General features: G+C 38.5%; 1 protein-coding gene across 1 annotated transcript in view; it reads left to right on the top strand.

The window, feature by feature from the left end:
- Nucleotides 1–13,951, top strand: part of CAPS2 (calcyphosine 2) — a 30,816-nt gene that overhangs the window by 533 nt on the left and 16,332 nt on the right. The window contains exons 2-8 of the mRNA XM_040978185.1: nt 2,505–2,554; nt 3,829–3,874; nt 4,388–4,556; nt 5,489–5,595; nt 7,623–7,690; nt 9,217–9,336; nt 13,029–13,103. Coding sequence (XP_040834119.1) covers nt 2,505–2,554; nt 3,829–3,874; nt 4,388–4,556; nt 5,489–5,595; nt 7,623–7,690; nt 9,217–9,336; nt 13,029–13,103 — 635 coding nt within the window. The remainder of the gene's footprint in view (nt 1–2,504; nt 2,555–3,828; nt 3,875–4,387; nt 4,557–5,488; nt 5,596–7,622; nt 7,691–9,216; nt 9,337–13,028; nt 13,104–13,951) is intronic.

Raw genomic sequence — 13,951 nt, forward strand, 5'->3', positions numbered from 1 at the left:
TCTGCTGGTTCATTCTCCAAGTGTCCACAACCATCAGAACTGAGCCGATCTAAAGCCAGGAGATCTTCTGGGTCTCCCACGCACGCGCAGGGTCCCAAGGCTTTGGGCCATGCTCTACTGCTTTCCCAGGCCACAAGCAGGGAGCTGGATGGGAAGTGAAACAGCCAGGAAATGAACCAGTGTCCATATGGGATCTTGGTGTTTGCAAGGCGAGAACTTTAGCCACTAGGCTACTGTGCTGGGCCCTTAAACCACTCTTTTGTTGTTTTTAGATTTATTTATCTTATTGTTACAATATTCCTAGCACAATAATATAGGCTAAAGATGTAAAAATCAAGAGACGAAGCCTTGAGTCTTACAGGTAATAGTTATAACAGTGTATAACAGAATGTAACAGTGTTACATTCAACTATAGAAATACATACTAAGTTTGGTATACATATATAGTTTGCACTTATGGTAATATATAGTGATGGAGTACTGGTGTCATATACAGACATGGGGGTATAATGGAACATGCATCCCTGCATTCAGATGAAAGATGGATTCCCAATGAAACTGTTGGACATGTGTAGACAATGGGATGCTGGACTGTCTGACATTGTCTACACCAACAATGTCTGGGTACACGTAAATAAGAGACTGATGGAATTATGATTCCTTATGAAGGACTACACTATTGTAACAAAATGGGAAAATCTGACGGGGGTGGGAGTTTGAGGGGAATCCCAGCCTACACAAAATTGTACCACAAAATTCAAAATTCAAAGTAAAAATCTATTAAAAAAAGAAATACATTAATAAGTATGAAGTTTCAAAGTAGAGTGAGTATTAGATGTGGGGATTAGATAAGGATTGAATGAGGAGTGGCATCTGTAACCATTGGAAAATATTCAGAATTTTTTTTTTTAAAAAAAAGATTTATTTATTTATTTATTTGAAAGAGGGTTACAGAGGGAGAGAGACCTTCTGTCTGTTGGTTCATTCTCCAAATGGCCATGATGGCCAAAGCTGGGCAGATCTGAAGCCAGGAGCCAGGAGCTACAGTGGCTCAAGTATTTGAGCCACCTTCGGTCTTCCTGGCCATTAGCAGGGACTGGACCAGAGGCAGAGCATCTGGAATATAAATCAGTGTCTGATGTGATGCTGGTGTTGCAGAAAGTGACTTTACCCACTATGCCGCAGTGCCATCCTTGGTTCAGAATTTTTTTTAAAGATTTATTTATTTATTGGAAAATCAGATATACAGAGAGGAGGAGAGACAGAGAGGAAGATCTTCTGTCCGATGATTTACTCCCCAAGTGAGCTCAAAGGCCGGTGCTGTGCCGATCCAAAGCCAGGATCCAGTATCTTCCTCCAGGTCTCCCACACAGGTGCAGGGTCCCAAAGCTTTGGGCCGTCCTCAACTGCTTTCCCAGGCCACAAGCAGGGAGCTGGTTGGGAAGTGGAGCTGCCGGGATTAGAAAAGACGCCCACATGGGATCCTGCCGCATTCAAGGTGAGGACTTTAGCCGCTAGGCCACGCCGCTGGGCCCGGTTCAGAATTTTAATAGGCAAAAATGTTAGAGAAGGTAGCCAGGCTGATGAGGATCGTGTACTTAAAAATGTAGATGTTTGGGTCTGGAGCAATAGCTCAATTAGCTAATCCTCCAGGATTTTGAACTCTAGTTCTGACTTGTTTTTTCGGCTGGATGAAACCACCTCTGTTATATGCAGAAGTTACTGAAAGCCTCGAAGTTTGTTAACGTGCCCCCTTTCAGCCAAAATGCGACGCTCTGCACCGCAGGCTTCCTCACTCTGTTACTTGCATTTCATGTCGTGTAAGCTTCAGTTTGTTTCCTGGTCATTTTTAAGAGAAAGCTCAAGATTTAAGTTCTTCAAAAAAAGTGGCTGCTGTGAGGCCAGCACCATAGCTAAGCTTCTGCCTGTGGTGCTGACACACAAGAGGTGCGCCAGTTCAAGTCCCAGAGGCTCCACTTCCAAGCAGTTCTCTGCTTGTGGCGTGGAGAAGCTTTGTGGGAGACTTGGAGGAAGCTCCAAGCTCCTGGCTTTGGAGCTGTTCATCTCCAGCTGTTACAGCCACTGGGGAGTGAACTAGTGGATTGAACATCTGCTTTTCTATCTTTCCTTCTCTGCAACATCTGTCTTTCAAAAAAAAAAATCTTGAAAAAAAAAAAAAAAAGAATGGTGTGTAATTACCTTTCTTCGTGCAAATAATGCCTGAGCTAAGTATTCACACTGCGGCTTTATCCCTTTCCATGTGGTAACTCTTGTCAGTGGTTTCAAGAGACATCATTTCCGGCAGAAGCAGTTTTTGTTGTTGTTAAGGATGCACTTAAATTTTCTTTGAAAGTAGAAGCTTTTCTTACTCAGTGTCTGTTACTTGGAGCATTCTGGGAAAAAATCCTAAGTAACCACAGTGGATTGGCTCACTCCGGTCCACTAACTCTTTAAACATTGAAGGACTATAAAACTGATTTTAATTTTCCATTTTTGCATTAAAGCAGGGATGGACTTCTGGACCCTGGGTGGTTCCGAATACTTCCCCACCTGTGTGAGTCACATTTCTTATATTTGAACTGGTGAATAGGCAAATATTTATTATATATTGAGAAATGAAAAAATTATGTATATGTCTATGATTGTGAACTACAGAAAACTCCATACATGTACTGATGGCTTAAAAACTACTGTGCCAGAATGAAAATACCTCTTGCAATATGACAATAGATTATAGGTAATTTTGGCTGTTTTTATTTTTGCTAATACTATTCTTACATTTTCTCAAAAGAGATAAATGTTTATTTAGAAAATGCAAATATATTGATTAAGGAAATACAATTTTCACTACAATTATAATTGTTATACTTTAAGTTGCAAATATTTGTGCTCTGAGCCTAAGGAATATGATCATTTTGTCAGTCTCAGAGTTCCATTTTAGTTTAGAATACGTTATGTTTTATCTTTCTGTATTTTTGCCTTTTAGCATTTGAAATGAATGATCTTTATAATCTTTCAAGAATTTCAGGTGACAGAGCTAATTGGAAAACACAAATCAAAAATAGCAATCACTATGCTAGGTGACATTGCCATTTTTGTAGACTAAATACAAGCTAATGTCCCTATTTTCATGTGAGTCTACAAAATATGTTCTCACATCCTAATCTAGCCATAAGAAAAGAGTTAGGTTCAGGGTTTGGAGACATCTGTATGCTTGTAAATAGTTAACAACTGTTTTTTCTGAAAAGTATATTATAAATTTATCATAAATTTTACTTACTCAAAATGAATTTAAGAACATCTCATGCTGATTATAATGTTTACTGCTATAAAGTATGTATATCAAGAATTATACAAATGTTAATAAAAAAACTTCTAAATTATTCATTTGGATTCTGCATACTTTATTCTCTTAGAATGCTTTGCTGTTTTGTGTATTTATTTTCTCTCTCTCTCTCCTTTTTTTTTTTTTTTGGTTGTTGTTGCATTCTAACTAAAATCACCCTATAGTGGTAAGTTGCAAGTCAGGAAAATTTCAGTGAACTACTGACTGGTACTGTCATTTGCTGGAGTGATTTCTTTGCTAAGTTGATTAAATAACACTTCTGAATGTTGAAAAAACTATTTCCTCAGGTGTTTTTTGTTTGTTTGTTTGTTTGTTTTTTGAGCCAACTATTACATGAGAGGTACAGACTTAATAGGCTTAGTTTTTCCAGTTTTACAATGGCCTATGGCAAGGCAGCCCAGCGCTTGCTAAGTGTACCCTGGTAATGTGGGCTGTAGCCAACATTATTCAACTCTGACAGTCCTGTGGATTGTTTCTTTCAGGGTCCCACGACTTGATTTGGGAAGCCTTGCTGCCTCTGATGATGAGGTAATTTTTACTCATTATTTAACATAAAAGCATACAAACCATTTTACATGTAAAATGCAATATCGTTTAATTTTCTTCTTGGGATGATTTTTTAGATGGTCCACTTTGTACAGCACATATTTATTTGAATCCAAGAAATTCTTCTCTTGGTTGGCCTGAGTCTACCTACCAGTCTTCCCCTGAAGGACTGGCTGACTCCTCTCCTCCGGTGGGAGACCTGGCCCTCCTCAGCACTGTCTGATGCGAGCGGGCACGGTGTGGTCCTTCTGGAGGACTTTGTCTTCTCTCAGTCACTGCCCAAGCTGCGGCATCCTGTGTGCCCGGGTCCGTCCACGGTGCTGTGCAGCTACGTATTGTAAATACCACCTCCATTTAGAACACGATTATGATGATTTGTTTCTTAGACATACAAGCTTAGGGAAATACTAAACCTGTTAATGTCAATAAGAAAAAGAATAATTATTTAGATCTCCTTAGCTGTTGAACAGCCTGTTTTTCTTTTTTTATCTCTAGGACCAGGATGTAACAGCTGAAAATCTGCCAGCACCATCAAGCAAATACAAACTGAAGTATCAAGAACATGAGGCTGAAATGAAAGAAGGATATGAACAGGATAGCCAGAGAAATTCAGAAAAGACAAAGTCACATATGCCTCAACAGTCCCCAGGAAAGCAGCTGGAGGGCAGGGTAATGGTGAACATCTTTTCCGGGGCTTTTTGGTCTCCTGAGAAATGTCTGTGTGGGTCATTGAAGCCTTTTGCTCTTTTGTTTTTTGTAGTGACATCTTAAGATCTACATGCCTTGCAAATTTCAAATATACAGTTTAGAATTCTTAATTAGAGTCTACCTTAGATCTGTACGACTCACTCCTTTCATATTTATTTCCAGCCATTTTTAAGTTAGGCTGTTCATTCTTCCATGAAGAGTTACAGGGCTTCTTCATTCTGGGTACAGTCTCTTGTAGCAAACATACAGCCTGCAGATATGTATCGTGTCTTCACTTATCATTGGGACCACTAGAAGAAACTCAATTTATTTTTCTCTCTGTCACCTGTGGTTGTTACTTTGCAACCTAACTTTGTTAAGTCAGAGTTAGTGTTTTGTAGTTTTAAGCATTGTGTAGTTTTAATGGTCCCTGGTTTATTTTAAGCTTTTTTTTTTCTCCCTCTCGCGTTTTGCAGTGCTTTATTTCTGAATTTAGTTTTATAATAGAATGGACATGTCATGCTTAACAATTTTACAAAAACGCAGCATGGATAAAACATTACAACAGCTGTTATACTTATTTAATAACCGCTGTGTGTCAAAGATGCATTATAACTGTTGGATATATCCTATCTAATGCTCTTCTTGCTGTAATAGTTTCTATGATGCATTTCCATTTTATCTGTGAGTTCACAGAGGCTCAGAGAGGTCTTGTAACTTGAAAATGAAGGAGCTGGATTCAGACACAGGTAATCTCATGGTCAGAACCTGTACTCTTCCTGCCTACACAAGTCATTACTGTAACATTAAGTAATTACTCATGTCTATATTGTCTTAAAAGTAAACATTTGGAATACGTGTGTAACAATCCATTTGTTGCTTTCACTTAATAGTGTGCACAAGGCAAAGAAGCCAGCCCGAACGGCCTCACCGCTCTGGACAGGAAAGCCCTCTTACAGCAAGGTTTTGCAGAAAGCCCCTATGGTGCACAACTCAGCCTGAGAAAATCAAATGCAGTGAGTCATCAATCGGAATTTGTGTTTACTCTGTCAGCCATTGAGAGACTGTGCTTTCCAAGACTTTACAGACTTGCAACTGAAAAATAACTGCAATAATTCTACCTGGACAATATCATCTGATGTGAATATTGGTGTGCAAATTCAATCCTCATTTATGAAAGGGAATGTTTGTGTTTCATGTTTTATGTTTAAAAATTATCTTGAGTTTGTGAGAGTCTGATGGAAAATAGTTTGTATCATGAGAATTGTCTGCCATCTATATTAGGAGGCTTATTTGTCATTGCTCTTTCCCCCAAAGTGGTCTGGTTATTTTATGTTTTTGAAACTCATATACTACTGTATTAGAGCAGTTCAGGTGAGAGAAAGGCCAAGAATGAAATAACGTTTCTTTAAGAAAAGTAAAACAAAACTCGAGCCTCTCAATATGAACTGTGCATTATATCTTTCACAAAATCTGTTGAGTTTGTGAGTGTTGTTTAGAACAATTCTGCTACATACAAAGAATTAGGCCAATTCTGTGGTGTGTTGGCACAAAGGAAGCAAACTGCCTGAAATTGAAGTCCCCTGGCCACACTTGGCACCCTAGGGTGATTAATACCTTAGGAGTACCTGGAGGGATTGGTGTGCTAAGATCAGGAATATGCTCATCTATGTAGCCTACATAATAAAGCAGAATAGATTTAACTAGGTACATTATCATTACTGATGAGAGGAAATTCTATGTATTTATTTTATTGGAGTCACAATCATCCAAAAGCAACCTGCTTCCAATTAACAGCAAAGTGCAACCAATCTCTTCTGTGGGTATCCAAGGCTGAAAATTTGTTACATAGTTCTTACTTAGATATTATGTTAGGATTTAGGCTTCATAGACCAAGAGTGTTACTGCCTCAGGCAGGAATACTATAAGAACAAACTCTGTCAAGGGCTGCCTGTGTGGCAGTGGTGGGGCAAAAGCCAAAGCTCTCAGAGGCAGCTGTGAACACGGTAGGTTTGGATGCCACAAGTCATTAAGGAAAGAATTCAGCAAGCCAGAGAAGGACAGAGATTAGTACCAAATAGCTGAGGATGAAAAGCTGTCGAGATGATCCTGCATTGACAGGGTTTGTGGTCCACAAGCCTAGAGTCTTGGCAGCACACACTCCTGAGATCACTGATGGGAGAGTCTTGCGCTCTTCCTTCCTCTGGCCTTTGAGGATCCCACCCAGGCCCTGTAGGCTGGGTGGTGATTAGTCAGTAAACCAAAGGTCCTCGCGGGAATCAAACCAGCATATAGTATGGATGCCCCCAAAATAAAAGCTTCCGAGACATACATTGTCTTATCTCTGGATGAGAAGATTTCAGCAGCTACCCTACCCCGCTTTCAAAAACTGGTTTCTCTCGTCTTTTCTCATTCATTACACATTTTTCCCTCTTCAAGATCCTTTTCATGCCAAAACACTATGTGATGAAACAAAGTAGTATTTTACATAAGGCTTGCCTCAATCTGTTGATCTGTTCTTGAGGTTATATTAGAAACAAGTGGTATCAATAAGGACCATTGGCTGATTCAGCCTGGCTCAGCCCTAGCTGTTACAGGCATCTGGGGATAAAAGGTATCTGTTTTATCTCTCTGTCCCTCTGTCTGCCACTATCTTTAAATAAATAAATGTGTCCCTTTTAAGAAAAGATGAAACATTTTAATGACTAGACCTCATCTGTGTTCAGAGAGGGAGACAGAGAGAGAAAGCTACTCCGTGGTATGGGTTCTTAATTGATTTGAAAGGGATGTGGTTATGACACTGCCCCAGGTCCCAATTGGGAGGAACTTTGTATGTTAGTATTTTTTGGAGAGCTGATTACAATCCATTTTGCAGGTTAAATAGTTGGAAGTTAAATTTATTAATGACAGGTACTAATCTATTTTTAAGAAAGAAGTTGGAAATTTTCAAGTTATGCTTTTGCATAGCTCTTTAGTAAGAGCTATTATATTACACTGCTTTAGGAATAATAAAGTTGCCTTTTTTGGTTTTTCATCTTCTCAGGAGATAGTGGCTACAGAGAAGAAGAAACAGACAGTTGCAGAGCAAGTGATGACCGACCTCCTGTCTCGGTGAGCGGCCTGATGGAGCCTGTTTACATTGCATATCCTTGGTCAATCAATGAGTGGCTGACTCAGAGTTACCCAGCCTTTGTTCACTATACTTTTAGTAGTTCACTAATTTCTTTTTCCAGAATACTCTTTGACAGAAATGCCTAACACTTGTATGTACTGTACTTTTTGTCCAAATAAGCTTTAGTTTCCTAAAAAAATGTAGTAAATGAAAAATAATATACATAATCTTAAAAAGTTTTTCATTTCTCTCTTTAATTGCATAATTGCTTGCTAGTGGGCTATTTGCATCATTTGGCTGCTACATAGTCTCTCAAATCTTAGAACCATTTAGGAAGCTAAATGTAATTGAACAGTCACATTTTTCTCCTCTGCATCTATCTTGATTTTGTCTCTGCCAAAAGAACATTAGGATGTATTATAATTAACATTCTGCGTATATTATATATGAAATTGGTAAAGTATGTGACAGATTTATTAAATACCAGTTTTTAAATTGAGGAAGCTTAAAAATTATCTTAATGCTCATTTTGGGTTTTCCTTTTCATTAGTATGAAGATTTTATGCATTGCATAGGTACAGTTCCAGGGAGACAAACCCACTTCCTTCACTCCCCTGCTTCCCCTGCTTCCCTACTGTGCTCACCCTGCACACAAATAAATTGGGTCTACAGTATGTGATGGAAATACCTAAAACTTTTTCTTGAATGTTGTAGCTACTGGAAAAATTCACTGAATTCATGAATTCTTCTATATATAATTGTTATTTTATTTCCATAGTTTTTGAAGCCTCATGAATCCATTTTAAGAAACATCTAGTCATCTGTTCTTTCAGCTGGTCAATCATCAAGTCCATGTAGACTTAAGGCATTTCTAGGCACAAAAATAAGAGGGACAAAAATAAGAGAAGGCAAGATTGCTCAGGATGTGTAGAAATGTATGTTTTGATTCATCATGAAATACAAGCTGGGTAAGGGGAGCATGTGAGAATATAAAGATAGCCTGCTCATCTTCTCTATCATTATAAGCAATGACAAACCAAAACCACAAGGTGACTTGCATATTCCTTACATTGTTAATTAAATCTCCTTGTTCATTGTAAGGTTACTATTAGCTCTTTCTACTTAAAAAAATAAATATACATACATATATATATATATATACATACATATATATATATATATATATATAGCTCATATATATATATGAGCTATGTGTGTGAGGGGAGGCAGAGAGAGAAATCTTCAACTCCCCAAATGTCTGCAGCAGCCAGGGCTGGGCCAGGAGCCAGGAACTCCATCTGGGTCTCCCACATGGGTGGCTGTGGCCCAAGCACTTGAGCCTTCATCCACTCATTATCTCCCTGGATTCATTAGCAGGGAGCTGAATCAGAAAGGGAGGTGAGACTACATATCACAGACACTTTGACGTGCAATGTGGGCATTCTAAGTAGTAGCTTTGCCACTGCTCTACAAAGGCCTGCCCCTGCTATCACATTTCATTGTTAGAATTCCTGTTTCCTTACAGGGCTGTGATCAGTGATCCAGAGCAAAATTTAACCCCTGAGAAACAAGAAGGTGCATGCATTCCTCCAGATTCAAAGGTGACACCTCTTCGCCTTAGAAAAAGAACGCTACATGAAACAAAGTAGGGCTATTTTTCATAAGACTCATTATGTCATGAATGTGTTTTTAAAATGTTCTTTACTATCTAACTGAAAAAGTTTTGGCATTTGTTTTGTGGGGTTTTTTGTTCATTTCTTTCTTCTTCTTCCTTCTATATAAATAGAAGTTGATTTTTTGGAATTCAGATCCTAATTCTCCCATCTTAAGCTATTAGGATCAATACCATAGTCTATTCACTTTTTCCTTCAGTTTTTTTTAATTTGCAATTTAGGGAAAAAAACCATAGCCGTCAGAGATAATTTTCAAGGGCACTTCAGAGACAAGTGGTAGAAATAGAAGGAAAATGTATTTATTTTGGTGGCAAATGTATGTTTTTATAATACATATATTCCATGAGCATTTTAAAAACTCCACATGTGAACATGTACAATGTTACAAATGATATATTTGTATGTGTGCCATTTATACTATATAAATCTCATTGATATATTAAAATTATAATTACTTACAAAAGTTTGATGATTCTTTTTGTGTTTTTATATTGTAGGGTATAAAAGCTATGGTTAGTATAGGCTTTTGTTGTCCTGCCTTCCAGTCCACTTAACCTAGCTTGACTAGTAGCTGACATCTAGTCACAGTTATAATAGGAAAATCTACCAGTGCCCATAGTAATTCTTACATTTTCAAGTGAATGGTTGTTAGCGCTGTCTCATTACTTTTGTCTTTTTATCTCCTTAACTTCTGAAAATCTTAGTTTTCTTTCCTACCTTTAAATATTTGAAGTCATCATGTATTAAGTGCTATTACTGCTGCTGACAAAGGATCACAAACGTAGTATTTTAAAACAATGGCATTTAATCTCCCACAGTTGTGGGGACAGGAAGCCCTATCTCCCATTGCTACTAGGGCTGTACTACTTCTAGACATTCAGGGTAGAATCTGTTTCCTTGCCTCCTGCTAAGTACATGTATGTACTGTGCCTGTATCTTTTAACTCAATAAAAGTTTATTTCAAAAAAAAAAAAAAAACCAGAAAGTTTGGACTGTGGAAGAGAAATGATGACAAGCTATGTACATCCTAATCCTTGGAACATGTGAATATGTTCTCTTATGCGATAAGAGACATAAGTGACATTGTCAGTCATGTCTGGCTTTGAGGACAGAGGGAGGGGCCCAGCATGGGGAGGGGCAGCCGAGGCAAAGGAGGAGAGAGAGCTAGTGAGCAAGAGCCCCCTGGTTGAACAACCCAGCGTTCTTATACATTTTAGGCTATTAATTATACAGTCATGATTTAGCAGACTTCTATTGGTGGATTTGAAACAAGCAACTTTCAAAAAGTACAAATCGATGAGCCTTAGGGCAGTAAATCTTATCAAACACCAGGTACCTCCTTCCTGAGCAGTGTTCTGCCTACATGACCTGCCAGGTGTCCTGCTGGGTGTCACATAGACAGGTCTGCAGTTCACACAGCCCCCAGCCAAGCAATTAAGGCAGAATCACAAAAGGCAGAAAACACCTAGGTTCTTCAATATTTGTGTACATATTTTTCCTAGACTGTGGCCACCTTTCGTTCTGCCACTTAACACCTTTCCTAAGCACTGAAATTAGAAACAGGAATTTCTAGTTCTTTCTAAAAGAAGCAAGGGTTTGTAATTTTAATGTAGACCAATTTACCAAACAACTCCCATGCCATTATTGGTCTTTGTCTTTAAAAAAGCTCAAAGTTTCCATCTTTCTAGTGTGTTGTGGCACTAAGTCAGATGTCTGATTATTATAAATGAATGATTGGTTCCAAAGTTTTTAGGTTCGTCATCTGTTTCCTGCACAGATTTACCTATTTTTATTTATTTATTAATATTGGAAAGACAGATTTACAGAGAGAAGGAGAGACAGAATGATTTTTCATCATTTGGTTCATTCCACAAATGGCTGTAATTCCTGGAGCTGAACAATCCAAAGCAAGGAGCCAGGAGCTTCTTCCAGGTCTCCTATGTGGGTGCAAGGTCCCAAGGCACTGGGCATCTTAACCAGGCAATAAGCAGGGAGCTGGATGGGAAGTGGAGTCACCAAGACACGAACTGGCGTCCATATGGGGATCCTGGTGAATGCAAGGCGCGAACGTTAGCTGTTAGGCCAACTAGGTGTTGGGCCAACTTCCATTAAATCTTACGGGTCCCATCCCCAATGGAAATGATATTGATTCTAATGTAAATGACTTAAATTCCTATTGTCACATGGCAAAGCTGTAGTTTCCAACAGGTTTAGCATTAATAAAAGTCATAGTTTTGCCTTCAACATGCCTTATTTTTCCTTCTGTAAGAACTTCCGTAATGACGAGTATTTTGTGGTGCTTATCAGATTTCCTAAGACCTAACATGGTATTTTGCATTTTATGATCTAAATGCATATTTGCTTCTTTTATCTTTTCAAGAAGACTCAAGGGTCCTTGAAGCTATTACTTCAACATGTTGTTAAAGTGAGTTCTGTTTACCACTGAGACTCAGCAATATAATGTAATGGTTAAGAGCAAGCTTTTTTGTTGCTCTGCCATTTACTGATTGTAAGGCCTTGGGCAATTTTCTTAACCTGTCTCAGCCCCTATAAAATGTGTTTCTAAAATGGGGATAATAATACTTACTTTGTAGAGTTATTGCAAACATTAAACACACCAACACACATTAAAGTGATTTTAGCAATGACTGTTGTCTAGAAGGGTCTCAATGAAGGGTAACTGTTATTGTTGCTATTATTTCCTCGGCATTTAGAATTATTCCAGGCACACAGTGGGCATTCAGTACACACTGTAATGCCAGTGGTTTAAAGGAAATCAAGGTGACTATGCTTTGCCTTCCCTCTGTTGCAAACTCTCATTGGTTCACAGTCTCCTTTTGCCTTTTTTGGCCCTCCTTTTCTTAGAAACCTAGAATTCATAGAGGTATACTTTTTCAAGATACCCCTCACCTAGATACAAATTTATGTCAATATTTTTGCCAGTTTATCACACCTGCAGATTCAAGGGTTGAATATCCTAAAAAGTATTTGGGAGGAGAAGGAAATGTACATCATTGATCTCAAAATATCTTAAGATACATACAATTACTACTAGTAGAGTTACAAAAAGTGGGTGCATTTGGGTTTTGCTACATATTGTAAAACACAGCTGGCAGTCTTTATGAGGTCAATTAGTATTGTCTACAATCATAAATGCCAACGGATTGATGAATCAAACTTTATCCAGCATTTTTCCACTATTTTGATTTTTTTTTTGGTCAGTCATGTGTTTAGTTATTCATAATTGAAACTCTGATTGATAGTGGCTTAATTTTTTTTTATGTAGCCAGCTGCTTGGGGGTAGGGCGTTGTGAGTTTTGGTTCAGCGGTTCTATGATGGCAGAGGTTGGCCTTTCTGCCATGGTTGCCCGAGGAAGGCTCCTAGCATCAACATCCTGAATGGTAGGAATGTTTCTCATGCCACTCTCTTGTCAGGATAGAAGTGTTTCTGGAAGCACCTGGGCAGAACTGGTTGCCTTAATTACCCCTAATGACAAATTCTATAGGGAAATTGAAGCCTTCTGGATCATCCTGTAGCAGCACCAGAGTTTTAGACTTTCATCTTTATCTATGCTGTTGTGAAATATGAATATACTCTTATTTGCATATTTATTATTAGCAGCTTTAAAATTAACTGAGAGAATATATGTTTTTTTTAAAACAGGATAAGAACCCATTCTGCATTAACTGAAAATGTGCTTTCTCATAAAGTTCAATTTGATGGTAGGATCATATCAAGGTAATTGTGATTTCATTAAATATTTTGATTCTATGATCATAAAAGTATATTCTCTTTTTAATGGATTAAGCAAATTAGTCTCAATTTAAATAAAAATACAAAATTAAGAAAAATATTCTTGCTTAATGGTTGTTAAATCAATATGAAAACACACGAAGCATGCATTTGTAAGAAAATGCCTTATTTAAAAATTTTAGAGTGATTTTAAATGTTTTTTGAATCAAAACTTTGATATGTCTTACCTACCAAGTCTCTCTCTCTCTGTAAATGATTTCAATGACCAGAGCTGAGTTGGTAGGAGCCAGCCGACTGAAACTCTGTCCAGATCGCCCATGTGGGTGTCAGGAAGCCAAGAGCCTGTGCCGGCACCTGCTGCTCCCTGGACTGTGCATCACCAAGAAGCCTTAACCTGCAGCTGAGCCAGAATCCTTACACAGGCACTCTAGCACAGCATACAGGTGCCACCATGGACAGCTTAGCTACTAGGCCAAATGCCCAACCCAGAAATGATTTTTTTAAAAAGATTTATATATTTTTATTGCAAGTCAGATATATAGAGAGGAGGAGAGACAGAAAGATCTTCTGTCTGTTGATTATCCCCCCCAAGAGGCCCCAACAGCTGGAGCTGCACCAATCTGAAACCAGGAGCCCTTGGGTCTCTCACACAGGTGCAGGGACCCAAGACCTTAAACTGTCCTTGACTGCCATCCTAGGTTGCAAGCAGGGAGCTGGATGGAAAGTGGGCTGCTGGGATTAGAACTGGCACATGCAAGGCAAGGACTTTAGCAGCTAGGCTATCACATTGGGCCCCAGAAATGAATTTTAAAGGTACATATTACTACCAAAGT

The sequence above is a fragment of the Ochotona curzoniae genome, unplaced genomic scaffold, assembly GCF_017591425.1.
Source record: "Ochotona curzoniae isolate NIBS_2020 unplaced genomic scaffold, NIBS_Ocur_1.0 contig_1014, whole genome shotgun sequence".
NCBI classification, from domain to species: Eukaryota; Metazoa; Chordata; class Mammalia; order Lagomorpha; family Ochotonidae; genus Ochotona; species Ochotona curzoniae.